Source organism: Schistocerca serialis, chromosome 1 (assembly GCF_023864345.2).
Source record: "Schistocerca serialis cubense isolate TAMUIC-IGC-003099 chromosome 1, iqSchSeri2.2, whole genome shotgun sequence".
NCBI classification, from domain to species: Eukaryota; Metazoa; Arthropoda; class Insecta; order Orthoptera; family Acrididae; genus Schistocerca; species Schistocerca serialis.
In genome coordinates this window covers 1,071,856,253-1,071,877,601 of record NC_064638.1, presented here as the reverse complement: position 1 = coordinate 1,071,877,601, position 21,349 = coordinate 1,071,856,253, and the positions used below count along the sequence as shown (strand labels likewise).

General features: G+C 39.7%; 1 protein-coding gene across 1 annotated transcript in view; it reads right to left on the bottom strand.

The window, feature by feature from the left end:
• Positions 1-21,349, bottom strand: part of LOC126455430 (translation initiation factor IF-2-like) — a 193,475-nt gene that overhangs the window by 52,635 nt on the left and 119,491 nt on the right. The window contains exon 2 of the mRNA XM_050091182.1: positions 12,208-12,355. Coding sequence (XP_049947139.1) covers positions 12,208-12,210 — 3 coding nt within the window. The 5' untranslated portion in view covers positions 12,211-12,355. The remainder of the gene's footprint in view (positions 1-12,207; positions 12,356-21,349) is intronic.

Here is a 21,349-nt window from a genome sequence, read left to right as displayed (position 1 = left end):
AGTTGGCTGTATATGTATAGCGCACTGAGATGTTCGCTCTAAGGAGGCATCTTCGAGCTATTGCCTGTAAAACTTTTGCTACATTTACATGTATCCTACCAAGTCACAATTTATATTTAAAGATAACATTATGTTACTAATTAACTACAGTCTGAGATGAACAGACACAATAACGCATAATATTAAATGTGTGGTAAATGGTCAGCAGTCTTCACAAGACTGTTTTATTTAGAATTCTGTTGATTCCCCATGATATTTTTAATTGACAGTTGCCTTTGCAGGATACCAGTTGACGTGAGTTAACAACAGTCTTTCTAGCGGTGATGTACTATTCAGCATATCTGGCTCTTGCTTGTTAGGTATCTTAATGTTTCCTACTAATAGATCTTTTCTCCCTCAAACGAGGTTGCAGACATTCTGAAATAACTAAACTAGTCGATGACTTCATTTACGCCTTGTCTTAGTATAAGAATAGAAGAGAGCCATTAGTCTGCGTGCCGACTCGCCGTGCTGTCCTGCACAGCTATATACACACATCAAAAAAAGTTTTGCATTATCTCGGTTCCGAGAGTTCCGGAACCTGTACAGAAAACTGGAATAGAGATCAACATAAACATCATTTCCGCCCTTTTTACTGCTCATGAAAACCATGCATTACATGTTGTACCACCATACAGCGATACCTTCAGAGCTGGTGGTCCAGATTGCTGTGCACACCTGTACCTCTAATATCCAGTAGCACGTCCTCTTGCATTGATGCATGTCTGTGTTCGTCGTGGCATACTATCCACAGGATCATCAAGGCACTGTTGGTCCAGATTGACCCACTCCTGAATGGCGATTCGGCGTAGATCCCTCAGAGTGGTTGGTGGGTCACGTCGTCCATAAACAGCCCTTTTCAAACTATCCCAGCCATGTTCGATGGGGTTCATGTCTGGAGAACATGCTGGCCACTCTAGTCGAGTAGTGATGTTATTAGCCTGAAGGAAGTCATTCACACGATGTGCACGATGGGGGCGCGAATTGTCGTCCATGAAAACGAATGCTTCGCCAATATTCTGCCGATGTGGTTGCACTATCGGCTGGAGGATGGCATTCACGTATCGTACAACCGTTACGGCGCCCTACATGGCCACTAGCGGCGTACGTCGGCCCACATAATGTCACCCCAAAACAGCAGAGAACCTCCACCTTGCTGCACTCGCTGGACAGTGAGTCGAAGGTTCTAGCCTGACCGGGTTGCCTCCAAACACGTCTCCGACCATTGTCTGGTTGAAGGCATATGTGACACTCATCGGTGAAGAGCACGTGATGCCAATCCTGCGCGGTCGATGCGGCATGTTATTAGGTGCCATCTGTACCGCGCTGCATGGTGTCGTGGCTGCAAAGATGCACTGCGGCATGGACGTCGGGAGTGCAGTTGCGTATCATGCAGCCTATTGCGCATACTTTGAGTCATAACACGACGTCCTGTGCCTGCACGAAAAGCATTATTCAATATGGTGGCGTTGCTGTCACGGTTCCTCCGAACCACAATCCGTAGTTAGCGGTCATCCTTGGGCGGCCTGAGCGAGGCTTGTTTTCGACAGTTCCTGTCTCTCTGTATCTGTGGCATGTTCGAACTACATCGTTTTGGTGCACTTCGAGGCACCTGGACACGTCCCTCGTTGAGAGCCCTTCCTGAGTCGTGTGAAGTTAGCACCCCTTTTTCGAGAAATATACATTTTTTTCAGAGTTCTTGATAGATATGGCATAGTTCTAGAGTTCTTTGTACAAAATTTCAATAGTTCTGCAGAATTTAGCGAAGAAAACAACAATATTCGAAACAATTTTCGTATCGAAAACGTTCTTTGGCAATTTCCGCAAAATGTAAATAAGTACAAGAGTTCTGAGCACAGTTCTGAACAGAGCTCCAAGAGTTCTTTCGAAAATCCAAGTAACGTTTTTTTGTGCAGCTAATAGTTTACGAGATAATTGCATTTTAATGAGAAAATCTTTTCACTTACTGTGAAGTTGGCACCCTTTTTTTCAGAAAGATATATTTTTTTCAGAGTTCTTGATAGATATGGCATAGTTCTAGAGTTCTTTGTACAAAATTTCAATAGTTCTGCAGAATTTAGCGACGAAAACAACAATACTCGAAAAAATTTTCGTATCGAAAACGTTCTTTGGCAATTTCCGCAAAATGTAAATAAGTACAAGAGTTCTGAGCACAGTTCTGAACAGAGCTCCAAGAGTTCTTTCGAAAATCCAAGTAACGTTTTTTTGTGCAGCTAATAGTTTACGAGATAACTGCATTTTAATGAGAAAATCTTTTCACTTACTGTGAAGTTGGCACCCTTTTTTTCACAAATGTATACTTTTTTCAGATTTCTTGATAGATATGCCATAGTTCTAGAGTTCTTTGTACAAAATTTCAATAGTTCTGCAAAATTTAGCGACGAAAACAATATTCGAAAAAATTTTCGTATGGAAGACATTCTTCGTCAATTTTCGCAAATTGTAAATAAGTACAACAGTTCTGAGCACAGTTCTGAACAGAACTCCAAGAGTTCTATCGAAAACCCTATTAACATTTTTTTGTGCAGCTAATAGTTTACGAGATAATTGCAATTTAAGGAGAAAATCTTTTCACTTACTGTGAAGTTGGCACCCTTTTTTTCACAAATGTATACTTTTTTCAGATTTCTTGATAGATATGCCATAGTTCTAGAGTTCTTTGTACAAAATTTCAACAGTTCTGCAAAATTTAGCGACGTATACAATATTCGAAAAAATTTTCGTATCGAAAACATTCTTCGTCTATTTTCGCAAATTGTAAATAAGTACAATAGTTCTGAGCACAGTTCTGAACAGAACTCCAAGAGTTCTATCGAAAACCCAATTAACATTTTTTTTGTGCAGCTAATAGTTTACGAAATAATTGCAATTTAAGGAGAAAATCTTTTCATTTACTGTGAAGTTGGCACCCTTTTCTTCAGAAATGTATATTTCTTTCACAGTTCTTGACAGGTATGCCATAGTTCTAGAGTTCTTTGTACAAAATTTCAATAGTTCTGCAGAATTTAGGGAAGAAAACAACAATACTCGAAAAAAATTTTCTATCGAAATCACTTTTTGTCAATTTTCGCAAAAATTAAACTGGTACAACAGTTCTGAGGACAGTTCTGAACAGAACCCCAAGAGCTCTATCGAAAATCCTAATAACATTTTTCTATGGCGATAATAGTTTGTGATAAATTGATTTAATGTGGGACACACTTTCTCTACAGAAAATATAAATATATTCGTACAACAGTTCTGATGACAGTTCTGGACACCACGTGAAGAGTTCTATCGAAATTCCTAGTAGAATTTTTTAGTGCAGGTAATAGTTTAAGAGGTAATCGCAACTTAATTAAGAACCCCATAAGAGCTCCTACTGTGAAGCTGGCACCCTTTTTTTCAGAAATATATATTTTTTTCAGAGTTCTTGATAGATAAGTCATAGTTATAGAGTTCTCGGTACAAAATTTCAATAGTTATGCAGAATTTAGCGAAGAAAACAACATTGTATAACAAAGCTGATTCAGGAACCCTTTCCTTTTGATACAATTCTTCCTGTTGCCACAATAAATCACTTGTGCATAGATTCCAACTGTACTGATCATTACAAAAATACAACCATTGACCAGCGGCGCACATTTCTTGCAGCGTTGTACAAAGCATTCGGCTTATCCGCTGTGAAAATACTACACTTAACGCTATTTTAAAATTTACGGTGGATGGCTTCCGTTTATCTACAATGTCAGCATCTATCGAATTATCTTCATGCAAACGTGATGCCTGGATCACTCACTTCCCCTTTTAGGTACGGAGGAAACTAGAGTTCAGTCTTGTGGAAGTCAAAAAAGGAAATGTGGGCAGCCCTTCTTTTACTGATAGCAAACTCTAGAGAAATCTCCACACTTGTTTTTCTTCATCATGCCAACAAAAGACAAACTCTCCCTTCGTAGCTCTATTATCATTCCAGTACTAGTAAACCAGTTGTCCGCTTTCACATTTCGACCTGACTGATATATAGGTTTACACAGTCACAGAACAACATCAAATTGTTTATTGCTCAGTTGGTAAATCCTTCTGGTTGCAACACAGCGTTTATTTCCAAATTGTACAGGTAAAATACTTAAGAATCCACACTTAAGAATCCATACTCGTTTGTTTTGATTGATACATATTGGCCAAAACTGTACCTTCCACAGAATCCTTCCAGCTTCTTGCCTACTGTAACATTTTCTCCAAGGGTGTAAGATTTGTGGTAGTTGCGTACAAACACAGTAAATATTTCCCGAATAGCTGTTAGCTTGTCTAATTGTCTCCTTTCATCACGAATAGCGCGACTGTAAAATCTAAGGCTCTCCAGAATAAATTTGAAACGTTTTATGTTCGTTTGCGAGGTGAAATTTTTCAATGCCATCACCATCAGTTCCACACAGATCTTCCAGGCTTTATCTGTTACTTTTGTTAACAACAATTAAAAACAAGAGACTGATGAAAGCTTTCAATTCAATATCATCTATTGATTTTACCCCTCTCTCACGCTGAAATGAGGCTTTGATGCTCTCAAAATTCTGATTGGAATACAAAACTACAATAGACAAATATCGTTATCTATGAGGTAATTACAGCATCACAAATGCTGCTTTGGCTGCACCTATTGGTACAGGTAAATTTCGAATAATATTATGCTCTTCGAACAATATGCTTCGAATTTCTTCAACATTATCTAGTACTTCCCACTTAAAATAATAAAATTCCTATAAAATAACGCAACCAGGCGCAGTGTATTAATCTGATATTTGACGTTCAGACAGCGGACACTGACTATTAAACAGTTCAAACAGAATTTAAGTGCAGTTTACATTCTGGATTAGCTTTGTACTACTTACTACGTTGATAAACAAATAAACTAATCGCTGAAATGAAATACGAAAGGGCACAGTGGATAAAAACGAGCAATCGGCTCATATCTCATCAAGAGAGCATTAGCGTCGATACTGAATCATACATACAACAATGAAAGGCACACATGAAGTGTATATTTTTAGAATCAGGAAGAACCAGATGAATTTTATCACGTGAAACAGTAATTGTTTTGAACTCTCATGACATCCAGGACCCACTAACAGCTAAAAATATGCCCAGGACCCTCATGGATGAAAGTTATATTGCAACATCACCAGCCGCTAGGATACAAAAGAACATGTGCTGTGTGTAACGAATAAATTTGAAATTGATGTCGTTAATATTGTTGCAAACATTTGTTCTAGTTAGAAAGGAAGTGTGGAAGTTTGATGAGTTACACTACAGCGAGAGTTAAAAGTCTTTACAATGTATAGAAATGTAAGTATATTTACTGAATATATCGTACAAACGAACTAAGTAGTATGTTTAAATCCTAATTCAATACATGACTGATAGAGGTGTTATAATGTTGAGGGGATACAGTATTAAAGTTAATAAGAAGTTCGAAATTTGTAAATAAGAACCTCGTTTATTTGGTCCTCAATAATCCGGATTTCCGGTTTATCCGGATTCATATTTTGTGTCCCTTGGTATTTTTCTCTTTTTTTTCTTATAACACGAAGATGTGTAGTCGGTTAGGTACATAGGCTGCTTATCACCAGGCCGGTAATTTAGTCTAGTACTGAGTGATAAGGAACTCGGAGTGTGTGAATGACATTGTTTCTCAAGTATTGTACATTAATATAACGGTGTATTGATGCCCATCAAGTAAGTTGCATAGTAACCACGCCAACAGCACTCCACCACAGCTCATTGTACCTCTGGTGCGATTCTCGACAGGTGTGACACCATCTGGTTAGTGGCGTGTGTGAATGTATCTGCTCTCTCAGCCATCTGTTTGTTTTGCACTGACGAGCCTTCTCTCCTTGAATCATCTAAGCGTGCACATCCCACGCTTCCACCTACAGTTACTACAGTCAGTCTTAAGAAGGTGTACTGGCATTTGTATAGTGCTGAACATTTAGACTTTTTGTATTTAGTAGAATATACATCCGGTTTTCGATTTTCGGTTTTCCAAAATAAAAGTGAGAATTTACGATCGTACTCATAGCTGTACTTCCAGCAGTACTTCATCTCCTGCGTTCCCAATTTCGTAGAAGTTGTCCTACGAAAATTGCAGAAGAAGCACTCCTGGACGAAAGGATATTGTGACGATATTCTTTGGTCACAGCCTGGGGTTAGAGACCCGGTCCGGCACACAGTTTTTATCTGCCAGTAAGTTTCACATCGGCGCACACCCACTGCAGAGTGAACACACAATCTATTTCATAATCTACTGGCACCATAAAAATGTTATGAGGGTTTTTAAAAGAACTCTTTCGGTGCTATCCAGAACTGGCAGCAAAAGGGTTGTGCCAATTTATTATAATGTAGACCAAGTGGGTCTCTCGAAAATGCTATTATCTCATTAACTGTTATCCCCACAAAAAATGTTATTACAGTTGTCGGTAGAACTCTTAGGGTCGTATTAAGAAATGCCGTCAGATCTTTTGTACGAATTTATTACTTTTACATGACAAAAGTGAGTCCCACATTAATTATCTCATATAATGTCATCGTCACAAATAATGTTATTATAGTTTTTGGTAGAACTCTGTGGGTGATATTCAGAACTGTCATCAGAACTATTCTACGAATTTTGCTATATTAGATAAAGTGAGTATCAGATTAAAACAATTATTGTATAAACTATTATCGCCACAAAAATGTTCTTATCATTTTCAATGCAACTCTTCCGGTGCTATCCAGAACTGCCAACAGAACTGTTATACAAATTTATTTTTTCCAAACTGACAAATAACTTTTTACCATACCAAAATTTTGCCGTGTTATTGTTTTCTTCCCGAAATTCTGTAGAACTATTCGTGTTTTGAGCAGGGAAATCTAGAACTATTGCATATATATCAAGAACTGTGAAACAAATTTATATTTATCGTAAAAGGGGTTCAAACTTCACGGGAAATGCTCATAAGCATTCCTTAATAATGGCAGTTACTACGTAAACAATTACCTGCACAGAATATGTTACTAGTTTTTTCGATAGAACTCTTACAATGCTATCCAGAGCTGGCATCAGAGCATACGAACAGACATAATTTTTTTTTTTGAGTAAGAGTGCCCCACAATTAATCAATTACCATACAAACTATTACAACCACAAAAAATGTTATTATGATTATAGATAGAAGTCTTGACGTGTTAACCAGAACTGTTCATCAAAACTGTTGAACGAATTTACTTTTTCTGTGGAGAAAGTGGGTCTAACATCAAAGCAGTTACCGTATAAACTATGATGATGATGATGATGTTTGGTTTGTGGGGCGCTCAACTGCGTGGTTATCAGCGCCCGTACAATTATCCAATCTTTGCTCAGTCCAATTTCGCCACTTTCCTGGATGATGATGAAATGATGAGGACAACACAAACACCCAGTCATCTCGAGGCAGGTGAAAATCCCTGACCCCGCCGGGAATCGAACCCGGGACCCCGTGCTCGGGAAGCGAGAACGCTACGTATAAACTATCATCGCCACAAAAAGATGTTATTAGGATTTTCGATAGACCTCTTGGTGTTCTGTTCAGAACTGTTGTACGAATTTACTTTTTGCGAAAATTGACAAAGAATGTATTCGATACGAAAAATTTTTCTAGTATTGATGTTTTTTTCGCTAAATTATGCAGGACTATTCAAATTTTGTACAAATAACACTAGAACAATGACATTTCTATCAAGAACTCTGAAAATATATATATATTTCTGAAGAAAAGGATTCCAACTTCACAGTAAGTGAAGAGGTTCCCTAATTAAATTGCAATTATATCGTAACGTGTTAGCTGCACAAAAAATTGTAATTAGGATATTCTATAGAACTATTGGGGTTCTGTTCAGAACTGCCCTCAGAACTGTTGTCCGAATTTACTTTTTGCGAAAATTAATAACGAATGTTTGCTATACGAAATTTTTTTCGAGTATTGTTGTTTTCTTCGTTAAATTCTGCAGAACTATTGAAATTTTGTACAAAGAACTCTAGAACTATGCCATATCTATCAAGAACTCTGAAAATAATATACATTTCTGAAAAAAAGGGTGCCAACTTCACAGTAAGTGAAAAGATTTTCTCCTTAAATTGCAATTATCTCGTAAACTATTAGCTGCACAAAAAAATGTTACTTGGGTTTTCGATAGAACTCTTGGAGCTCTGTTCAGAACTGTGCTCAGAACTGTTGTACTTATTTACAATTTGCGAAAATTGACGAAGAACGTTTTCGATACGAAAATTTTTTCGAATATTGTTTTCGTCGCTAAATTCTGCAGAACTATTGAAATTTTGTACAAAGAACTCTAGAACTATGGCATATCTATCAAGAAATCTGAAAAAAGTATACATTTGTGAAAAAAAGGGTGCCAACTTCACAGTAAGTGAAAAGAATTTCTCCTTAAATTGCAATTATCTCGTAAACTATTAGCTGCGCAAAAAAATGTTACTTGGGTTTTCGATAGAACTCTTGGAGTTCTGTTCAGAACTGTGCTCAGAACTGTTGTACTTATTTACAATTTGCGAAAATTGACAAAGAATATTTTCGATACGAAAATTTTTTCGAATATTGTTTTCGTCACTAAATTCTGCAGAACTATTGAAATTTTGTACAAAGAACCCTAGAACTATGGCATATCTAACAAGAAATCTGAAAAAAGTATACATTTGTGAAAAAAAGGGTGCCAGCTTCACAGTAGGAGCTCTTATGGAATTCTTAATTAAGTTGCAATTACCTCTTAAACTATTACCTGCACAAAAAAATGTCACTAGGATTTTCGATAGAACTCTTCACGTGGTGTCCAGAACTGTCATCAGAACTGTTGTACGAATATATTTATATTTTCCGTAAAGGAAGTGTGTCCCATATTAAATCAATTTATCTCAAACCATTATCGCCATAGAAAAATGTTGTTGGGATTTTCGATAGAGCTCTTGGGGTTCTGTTCAGAACTGTCCTCAGAACTGTTGTACAAGTTTAATTTTTACGAAAATTGTCAAAAAATGTTTTCGATACGAAAATTTTTTCGAATTTTGTTGTTTTCGTCGCTAAATTCTGCAGAACTATTGAAATTTTGTACAAATAACTCCAGAACTATGCCATATCTATCAAGAACTCTGAAAAAAATATATATTTCTAAAAAAAAGGGTGCCAACTTCACAGTAAGTGAAAAGATTTTCTCATTAAAATGCAATTATCTCGTAAACTATTAGCTGCACAAAAAAATGTTACTTGGATTTTCGAAAGAACTCTTGGAGCTCTGTTCAGAACTGTGCTCAGAACTCTTGTACTTATTTACATTTTGCGGAAATTGCCAAAGAACGTTTTCGATACGAAAATTTTTTCGAATTTTGTTGTTTTCTTCGCTAAATTCTGCAGAACTATTGAAATTTTGTACAAAGAATTCTAGAACTATGCCATATCTATCAAGAACTTTGAAAAAAATGTATATTTCTCGAAAAAGGAGTGCTAACTTCACACGACTCCCTTCCTGGCACAAAGTAACAATGCGGAGGCGATAGAACCGCGTTATTGACCGTCAAGGAATGGTTGAACTACAGAAAACAAGAGCCGTGTGCCTCCTTCCTGGTGGAATGACTGGAACTGATCGGCCGTCGGATCCCCTCCGTCTAATAGGCGCTGCTCATGCATGGTTGTTTATATCTTTGGGTGGGTTTAGTGAATATCTGAACAGTCAAAGGGACTATGTCTGTGATACAGTATCCACAGTCAACGTCTGTTTTCAGGAGCTCTGGGAACCGGGGTGATACAAAACTTTTTTTTTCTTTGTGTATATAGGGTACTGAAACCGGAAAGCTTATCGCTTGCAGAATCCTATAGTTTTCTCTATTTCCTTTCAGTAGTAGCTTATAAAACAGTGCTTACTTCTTTGGACTTGTTTCATGTGTTTCGCCTGCGGAGACGGTAATTTGTACCTTCTTTTGTAATGCCGTTTTCTTTCTTATACATGTAATAAAAGTACCGTATTTCTCAAACCTTTCCTTTTGCTTATGGAGTCGAGAAAATAACGAAACGACATGCTCGAGTGCTGTATTGGTGGAAAATGAGTCTCATATTTTCGATTCTTTGTAGCGTCATTGAACGACAGCTGAAATAGCGCATGAGTACAAACTTGAACAGGTTACAAGCTGCTTCTGAAACGTTGCATTCGAGTTCGGAAAGCCGACAATATGTAAGCCATAAATGCCATTATGAAGAAATTGTTCACATTGTAATGGTCCCTGTTACGAGATTTAGCTACACGCAAGATTGCGCGATAAAACGTATCTGACAAATTAAAGATGTTGAATGATTCTTTGACATATTTTAAGTAGGGTGAGATTTTGAGTGCTGCATGCGAGATTTTGGACGGAGTTTTGCTGAAAAGTGTGGGGATTCTGAGAGCAGCCTGAAGATCTGATTTGTCTCAGCGTTAAGCGTGCAGTGTTTCTATTGTGTTACCTGAGCAATCCAGTGAAATTCCAGTTTATTACCGGAAAGAGAGTCTTACGTGTAGTCGGAGGAGCAGTTTTTAAAGAAAAACAGACCTATTAGTCCTGTTGTGGTATAAACTTGATGAATAGTTCTCGTAACATCTCTGTTGCCCTTGCTCCTGCGGTGGCAACGACTCTGGTGAGAAATTCACATTCGGAAAGGAAATCTGGACGTGTTCTAGGTCTGGCGTACCGTGTGCCAATGAGCATAAGAATTATTGGTCCACTTAAATACAAGCGTTACACGTGCGTCGTCACACAAAGCCTTGATTCGTTCGCAGCAGCGTATAAGGAAAGAAGAAAAGAGTCATGAACAGATGCAGACTGTATAATGTTTTTTAGAGGCATGAGATTTAGTGCCGTTGGGTATCGCCCTCTTTCTGCTGTGGTGTCGCGGTATTTTCATTAAATATCGATTGCGTGTGTGGTTCTATCACATCAAAATCAGACATTTTACGTTTTTATTTTTTTCATCACATTTTAAAAATGTAATTTTCAAAACGTAATTTCGTAACTTACAAATCTGAACTATTGGAATAATTATGCCTAAAATCATTAAATCCATCTGCAGCATACAAAACTTCAGAGAACTCAAGGCCGTAACGGAAACTGCAAACAATCTGCCCACAATGAACTTTCGTGGATTCTAATGAATCACCAGATGAGTAATAAAAACTGATGTTGTGCGTATTGTTCTTAGTCACTTGGAGTAATTACAATACATCCGTTTATTGGGATAAAATGCATTCAGTATAAAATATATACCTTTAGGTGAAAACGTAAGCCTACAACTGAGAGTGTGTGTCCGTGTACGATGGCTCGTTTCTCTCTAGCAGACGATGTCCAGCGGTTTTTGTGTGTTGGCATACTGTCCAAAGCATATGCACGATTTGTCTAAAGCCACACACCTCAAAGACAGAGTGACATGATGTAACTGCGGTTTTTCAAAATGTCAAGCCACTTCTCGCGTAATTCCACAAATCCTAGTAGTAGCCGCTATGATACTACAGCCAAGTTTTTGTGACACTCTTGGACACGCTCCCAAAGCCGCGGTTAAAGCAAGACAAACGACAGGGTAACTGACATCACATTCCCTGATACCTTACTTAAAGAATATGTGCCTCTTTAAACTGAAAATAACCTTCCTAAAACACTTCCGTAGTGTTCGAGATGTCATGAGACATGTGGCAGCACCTATGCTGCGACGCGGCGTGGACTGATTGCAAACTGTCTACTGAGGACAGTTGATCATTCATACATTGTGCAATAAATTTTGCAGATTGCGTGCCGAAACAGTAATCACCTGCTAACTTCCCAGATTTTTCTGTATATGGAAGTGTCTTTCTAAGCGCACCTACGTGCGGTGCATGTAAGTACTTGCTAGCACGTTAGCTACAGATACATGGCGCTTCCACTTCATGTTTTTCATAATCATTATTAACCTACATTACACTTTTCATTTTTCTATGCTGACACTCGCAGTTATTACGAAATCACACACTCATGTATCATAACTATCAATAAGTTTGAAGATACTACTCAAAAAACTATACCAAGTGCATCGTCTCAAATGAATCAATACTCGAACAAATTTCATACAGGTTTACACTTACCATGTTTTCTTCCGTTACTGGATGGTATAATCACTTCTAGGGCTTCAGCGAACCGAACGATGAAGGGCGTTTTGTTTGGAGCGTAATACTAGAAAATTTTGCTTCATAGGGCTGAAGCGTTTCCAAATGGTTCACCGCATTTTATTTCCTGAAAGAAAGATAGAATTTTTAGTTAAGGTACAAATATGTTCGTGACATTTAATTTTTAAGGAATTTAAAGAGATCGTTGCCTAATAGCTAATTCAAGACGTTGAAGCCGAAAATGGGACTGCAAATAATGATTTATGTTTCCTTTATGTGCTAAGTAAAATAACTATGTTGCACTAAACTGTTATAAGGGCAAAATTCACCAATAAAAGCACCGTGAGGCACGGGAAATTGATATTTTTTCTCATTATCACATATAACAAACGTCAATCATAGGATTTTTTTCCAATCACTTTATGTGACTTTCTCAAAGTTTTTGAGTGCTGAAGAGGTGTACTCGTCGATGGGAATTTTAAAATTTACACTAATGAAATGTCGATTTTACCAAAAACCTCTTAAATGAAAGAACCTAGTAGAAACGAAGTCTCCTTAAGCACAACTGACCTTATGCTATACTACTTGTTAATAAAAATTGGCCTTATACTAAGCAACATGTTTCTGTCAATTTCTGGAGTGTAGAAATTCTTCAGGCTTTCTAAACAGCTGCTTCACCTGTGAACCGTGAGCTAGCACAAAATATCCAGTTTACCATGGAAAAATGTGAAAATAACACACACAGAATATCATGAAACAATCATCATGGTCCCAACGGCAAGGGGCTTCATAGTGTGTTTTGGGCTTTTATTCGTATTTATTTGCTGTGTTGAGTGGTGACGATGGTAACAAAATAACCTTTGTGTAACCTACCGATAGACAGAAACAAAACATTTATAATTCTTAATGGTGTGTCATCTGTTGTTCAGTGAGATGTCAGCACACCCATTTCTCTGAGATTTTCAAGTTTATCCATGGCTCTCTCCTAGTGTTTTCAAACTGTTGATTTGTGTTGTTGTTAATTATTAATTATATTTCGTATGGATTCTCGCGTTGAGCCACACAAACAAGAACCAGATATAAAGACATGAAATGGGATAAAATTGAAGCCACTACATACATAGGACATGAACAAACCGAAAGTTTTGAAAGTATATGTACACTGGGTTATCATGAATATAAACCCATTTCATATTGTACCATTCAACGTTAAACTTGTCCATAAACTACTCGAATTAAGTACAAACTTGAATAATCATTAAATATAACTTTCACACAGTCAAATGAATTAATAAATAGGTTTACAGGTCTGATGGTTCAAAGATCTCAGAAGTAATTGGCCTGAAAGTAATCAACTATTCTGGGTTCTTCACATAGTCTTTTCCACTTTCTTTGCTATATTTTACACACTTCAGTTTTACAAAAGGCGGGATTCATCTTAAACCGCACAGTAATCGCAATTTGAAAAGGTTATTAACTATAACTGGAGCTTCCTTTTGTTGGCAACCACATGGCCTTCGATCCGTTACTGGTGACAATCTCTTTCAGGTTATACCCAGGCCTTTCACTTTTTAAGTTGTTGTAGCTGAATGGAACATTTTTCAACTTTCGCAAGATGGTTCGTTTAGTTTCAGGTAATCCTTTGTAACGAACGATATGGCAATTTTTGTTGCGTTGTGTCTATGCAAGTTTTGATTTGCGACGTAATAGAATAGGTTTGTGTGATAGTCCTACCACGTGGAAACTTTCAGCACGACCACTGAATAAAGTCTTTGACTCATTTACGCTATGTCACAGCGTCGCGGCCACACTGGTCGCTGTTTGTCGTTTTCAATAAAAATTAACTGTCTGCGATAAGCATAATCAGAAAAGTATGTTCGTTAGTTTGGCTATATGGGATATAAATAATGTCAGCCGACATGGTAGTTAGAAATTGAAAATCGCACTATTTATTAAAACAATTTTATACATCAAGAGTGGGCTGGTGAAGACTGACCTAATTGAAACTTCCTGGCAGATTAAAACTGTGTGCCCGACCGAGACTCGAACTCGGGACCTTTGCCTTTCGCGGGCAAGTGCTCTACCATCTGAGCTACCGAAGCACGACTCACACCCGCTACTCACAGCTTTACTTCTGCCAGTACCTCAGCGAACTTGCCCGCGAAAGGCAAAGGTCCCGAGTTCGAGTCTCGGTCGGGCACACAGTTTTAATCTGCCAGGAAGTTTCATATCAGCGCACACTCCGCTGCAGAGTGAAAATCTCATTCTGGAGACTGACCTAATTGCCGTCATCATTCAGACGTAAATGTCTCGAGTCCTCATACAGTGTTTCAACATTACTATAAATTTAAATAAAACTGTTTGTATCAAGTTTTAAAATTCAAAGTTCTGCTGACTTATCCATAAATTCACAGAATTAAAAAGCTTGAAAAGTATAATTCGAGCTGAAGACCGGTTCTACACACGAAAAATACAAATCCATCTAACTGCCTGGTATGCACTATCCTCCCCGACTCACAACGTTCACGAAAAATCGCGTGTCCATAGACGAAAAAAAAGGGAAGCCCGCAATCCGAGGCGGCTAAGTCACCGGCCAGGAAAACACAGACGTTTCCAACGGACTGCCAGAGATCAATATGGCCGCTCCCTTTATAATGACATCCAGGTATCCCCGGTATTGCAACAAGCAACTCGAATTGTCTGTCGTTCATCAGTCCAGAGTACAGCTTTTTATCGGCAAGTGTTATCTTAAAACTAAAGACACCAAAACTTGCGAGCAGAGACGCTGATTAAAATGATAGTAATAATAAATTTTATGATTAGTAGTTTGCCCGAAATCACCATTTATGTGAAAGCAATTTTCACATAATTAGGAGTATATCCAGTCTTTGTGAACTGTGCCTTGAACATTTAAACATTTAATGCATACCTAAAAGTAGCATACAAGTCGTATAAAAATGAACTGCTCTTTCTATTGATGCCATTAAAATTTATATAGCTTCGATAGAACGTAAATTATGAGCAAAGCTACATAAAAATCTAATTACACGGGGCGTTGAAAAACGATTGGCACTACAATTTTTGTGTGCTCACATGAACCATTTACTGAACAAACGAAGACAGATTATACTACGGGTATTCCCCGCCAATGTTCTTGCACTTCTGACATCGTTCTGACAGCTTCCATATTTCCATTGTTCATATTTGGGTGGAGAATGGCGTGGTATCTTGCGGCACCTTAGTTGATCGGTGGTTCCAAGATTTCACTTTGAGTATTATTCAGATCCAATTTTCTGAAATGCACGAGAGGTTGGTAAGACACAAAGCAGTGTACTCCACCTCTCGACATCTACTTACATGTTTTTGATCCATTAAATTGGTGGTTCTCATGTTTTTCCCCTTCCAGAGAGTATAGCTAAATATCAGGGCGTTATTAATGTTGGTTGTCCTGGCTTGAGAGAGAAACTGCAAGAAAGGATGTACAGCATGTGACTCATTATCATGTGTTTAATGATTGTGGGCACTATAATTGGTGATGGAACTGATTTCTCAGGGTCTTGATGGAACTAATTTCCCAGTTAGACCCCAGGATGAACATAAATTTGAGAGGCAGAATCCTTGTATATCAGTTCATATTTATGGCCTGAAGGTATGCACGTCAGGTGATGGTGTCATTACACACAGATGATGGCATCATTACATACAAAGTCACTGGACCACTTTGCTTTTCAGACTTCACCAGTCAGCACCACAAACATGTAGATTTGTCGCTTTTCTCCCAGGGGGAGAGGAAGGGGGGGGGGGTGACAAACAACACTACTGCTGAAGCAAGAAGATGTCTTCCCTAATAGCCTCCCAGTTGAGCATGTTTGTCCTTGATGTGTCGACTCGTTTACAACGAGTGGCCGATCTGTGAAGCATCTGTTTGACTGGTCTTTTCAGGAAATGATACATGTCTACTGAGACGGACAAGGTGTTAAAATTTAACAACATTCATCATCAGGAGGGTATATACTGACTGAGTACCTCATCGCTCCTATGACAAGCTGTGAGAATGACACCATTGCCTCACAAAATTCACAGAACAGCATATGCCATATGCATTAGCATACCCTGTTGTGCGTTCATACAACTCAAATTTTAATCATTTGGAATCATAAATCAGGAAAATTCTGCGAGATATTTGCTCTTGAACAACTTTCAGGGAAAGCTGATGTGATTTGGCACAACATCATTCACATGACCACATCGCAGGAAAAGATACATTATAGAAGAACGTAGTTAACTGCTACATTTGTGGGCTGCCATTAGATACAAAAGTAGAAAGTCCATGTGGGGATCACTGCCATCTAACCGGCAAGGTCCATGGTGCAGCATACAATGCATGTATCTGAATTACCAACTGCCATACTACATAACCGTTTTATAATTTGAGCACTTGGCTGATTCGTCCTGCCTGAGAGCACGGAAAACTACATTTAATTTTCCAGACGAATAACCTAGAATATTACACTGTATTTCTGGACTCACTATATTTCATGCAAGGACCGCTTCAGAAACTTCTTGAAACCTCACTCGGGCTGCACATCCCAATGAAAAGATTCAGCTCATGATGAAGAAAGGGGTCTTCCTATATGAACAACTGCATCCTGAGGAGAAACTTAACAATATCGCATTGACTAACAAAACCGCATTTTCCCGTAATCTTACAGCCAATGTCTTAACCGAGTTCAGCATCTCTTATTTAGTGGGTTATGCAAGACTTTTTATGGACATGCATAAAGCTTACTTGCATACATTTTTGTGAAATTACAGACTGAATGCAATAAACACACACGCCAGATCCTGCTTTCTGTACACTGCACAATGGCTTTTGTGGAATGCCATGCTCAAAGCACAAAAGTCAACATCCAACTTTTGATTGATGGTGATGTGCTGTTGGTTTTCAAGCATGGGGTTCAAGGGTGGGGGGGGGGGGCTGTAGTAATGTGTCCATACGCAGGCCACGGCAAATAACCCGTGAATAGACGAAGAGTTCAACGTATCTGACATACATGTTTGTAAACAATCTACACTCCTGGAAATGGAAATGAAATAAGAACACCGTGAATTCATTGTCCCAGGAAGGGGAAACTTTATTGACACATTCCTGGGGTCAGATACATCACATGATCACACTGACAGAACCACAGGCACATAGACACAGGCAACAGAGCATGCACAATGTCGGCACTAGTACAGTGTATATCCACCTTTCGCAGCAATGCAGGCTGCTATTCTCCCATGGAGACGATCGTAGAGATGCTGGATGTAGTCCTGTGGAACGGCTTGCCATGCCATTTACACCTGGCGCCTCAGTTGGACCAGCGTTCGTGCTGGCCGTGCAGACCGCGTGAGACGACGCTTCATCCAGTCCCAAACATGCTCAATGGGGGACAGATCCGGAGATCTTGCTGGCCAGGGTAGTTGACTTACACCTTCTAGAGCACGTTGGGTGGCACGCGATACATGCGGACGTGCATTGTCCTGTTGGAACAGCAAGTTCCCTTGCCGGTCTAGGAATGGTAGAACGATGGGTTCGATGACGGTTTGGATGTACCAAGCACTATTCAGTGTCCCCTCGACGATCACCAGTGGTGTACGGCCAGTGTAGGAGATCGCTCCCCACACCATGATGCCGGGTGTTGGCCCTGTGTGCCTCAGTCCTGATTGTGGCGCTCACCTGCACGGCGCCAAACACGCATACGACCATCATTGGCACCAAGGCAGAAGCGACTCTCATCGCTGAAGACGACACGTCTCCATTCGTCCCTCCATTCACGCCTGTCGCGACACCACTGGAGGCGGGCTGCACGATGTTGGGGCGTGAGCGGAAGACGGCCTAACGGTGTGCGGGACCATAGCCCATCTTCATGGAGACGGTTGCGAATGGTCCTCGCCGATACCCCAGGAGCAACAGTGTCCCTAATTTGCTGGGAAGTGGCGGTGCGGTCCCCTACGGCACTGCGTAGGATCCTACGGTCTTGGCGTGCATCCGTGCGTCGCTGCGGTCCGGTCCCAGGTCGACGGGCACGTGCACCTTCCGCCGACCACTGGCGACAACATCGATGTACTGTGGAGACCTCACGCCCCACGTGTTGAGCAATTCGGCGGTACGTCCACCCGGCCTCCCGCATGCCCACTATACGCCCTCGCTCAAAGTCCGTCAACTGCACATACGGTTCACGTCCACGCTGTCACGGCATGCTACCAGTGTGAAAGACTGCGATGGAGCTCCGTATGCCACGGCAAACTGGCTGACACTGACGGCGGCGGTGCACAAATGCTGCGCAGCTAGCGCCATTCGACGGCCAACACCGCTGTTCCTGGTGTGTCCGCTGTGCCGTGCGTGTGATCATTGCTTGTACAGCCCTCTCGCAGTGTCCGGAGCAAGTATGGTGGGTCTGACACACCGGTGTCAATGCGTTCTTTTTTCCATTTCCAGGAGTGTATATGGGCGTACTATGAAACAATCTCTGCTGATTGAAGGGTTTCGATGGCTGTCTGATGAAGAAATCATTGAATTAGATGATATCAGAGCTGTGGCAGTGGATTGTGGTGTAGTATATGCAATGGAGGCAGACGTGGCATATCCCAATACTTTGCATGACCTGCACAGCGATTTGCCATTATTTCCGGAACATGTAGTTTCATTCAGTGGTTGCTCCCAAGCTAATGAAGATGCTGGGGAATAAAAAGAGACACATACTTAACTGTAGAACTCTCCAGCAAAGTCTTTATCTGGGGTTGAAACTGATTAGTCACCTGTGCTATTAAATTCAACCAGCAAGCTGGTTGAAGAAATATGATGATATTCACAACACGAAGAGGGCTCTGCAATGGCTTTGAAAAATATTTTTACAAACTTATGAACAATGCAATTTTCGGCAAAACATTGAGGAACGTTAGAAAACACCGGGGCATTCACTTAACAACGAAGTGGAATAGGCGGTATGGGACAAATAATTATATCGTCACGTGAAACTTTAAATGGGTCACAATCTTCAAAAAGGGCTTCATCACTCTGACAATGGCTAAGGGTTTGATAACGATCAAGATATTTGTTGATGTTGGTATGTGTCTGTTGGACCTATTCAAACTCCACATGTACCAGTTTCATTACGAGCTACAAAAAATCATTTTTCAGATCCAGGGTTATTTTATATGGATACCAACGGCTTCATCTATTGGATGAAGGATCATGATCCATATTAAGTATCAGATGCCACCCCAATGCATTCAACACATACATGGGCAACAATATTCGCTGCATAATGCTTGCAAATGTCAAGGTTATCAGCCTAATGAATGACGAGGAGAATAGATCACAGATTGTGGAGTTTGTACACATCATATCAAGATTGTATCCATACCGTACCACAACAGGTGCCACCCAAAGGAGGGTGAAGGATGTCGAAGTGTGGCCTCAGTGACTAGCATGATTGACGAATACTTCGGATGCCAGCTTAGGGGAATTGGTAGTGCTCAACCTCCCCCTCTGCATATGATGCGCCTAGTTTATATTCAATCACAGGACCATGTGGTACATACTGCACTACAACTGAAAATCGGCCTGTCGTGCTTTGATAACAAACGGGTAATTTTTGAGGATGGAATCGAAACCCTGATGTACTCACACTATTCACTTAGGTGACAGAGTAGATGTTGTTGTGCCCTCCTAAGAGCTGTCAGGGGGATTTTCTCTGTGTTTCGGCAGGTATTTGCGATCTCGTTTTTGCAACGTGTAGCTGGAGTCAGCCAAAGCATATACTGCTCATCGCGTTTCATACAACACTTAGTGTCAACAGAAAACATCGGTTTGTTTCCCATTACAAACAAAAATTATTTTGAAGCAGAATTTTATGTGCCTATTCGACACAGTGGCCCAAAATCAGTCTAGTATCATATACGTTTTAGAGACATGTATTAAAAGGGACAGTAGAAAAAACAAACTGCATGTCAGTAGTACTCAGGCATGGTGCTGGTGCTGTTGGAGTAGTGTTATTCTTCGTGTTTTACTGTCCGCGTCAATACATATCCATAAAAGGAATGTCACATATTGTTTGGGACTTCGTGCTATCATCATAGATACTGTTGAAAACATGAGTACATTTAATGATACTTGACGCTAAATGTGAGATGCTAACAAGTGTATACTGCAAGTTCACAGCACAGAAGCGTCTTTCAGTACTTTGAACCCATCTATTAAGTCGCTGCTAAAAGAGAATGATGACTGTAGGACATGAGGCTTAATAGATTTGTTGAAAACACCAATCATTGTAAAATATTCCCATAGCAAATTATCCCAAATATTTCGCGATGCTGCAACTAGAAGACCATGCATTCGAAAAGAAAGAGGCTGTACTAAAAACCCTCAACCAGTGAGGAAACTAATATTTTTAAAGACATAACTCGAACAACAGCGATCTTGAATTGTAATTTAACAAAAAAATAGGTAGTCTAGGTCGCAAGTGGTGCTTCTTTTTCTGGAGTGTATATCGCAAATGGTTCTTAATTTCTGGGTGACCAGTTTTGGTCATAGAAAGGCCATCTTCAGACCAGTAACGTCACCAATCGCCTACCTCTGTCTGAAACCAGTTACAAAAAATATAATAATCATTTGCGATCCAAACTGATCGCTTTTTGTTAAATATACAGTAGGATAATGCTCCTAGAAAGTGAGTGGCGGGGGGGGGGGGGGGGGGGGGGGAATAGCAGAGGAGGGGAACAGCCTACAAAGTGACAGGTGTTGTATATATGTCACAAATCATTCTCTCCAAGCTGTTCCACTAATGATTGTCAGACAGTCATCATATTTAAGCAAAGTGATAATTAAATTTCGTAGATAAACATTATCCTATAATACATCTACTGGAGACAGTACATAATCTTGCTTCTTAAAAGGAATTATGACGGGTCACTGCACCACACCATATTTCAGAAAACATTATTTAAAAGTTGGTTGTGAACTGTTATGAGTAATAGCTCCTTCCCTCCTTGGCTAACTAGCTTTACCATAGAGAATCGTGGTCACTACCATTTGGAACATGTTTTAGAAAACAGAATGTAGCAACAGGGATGT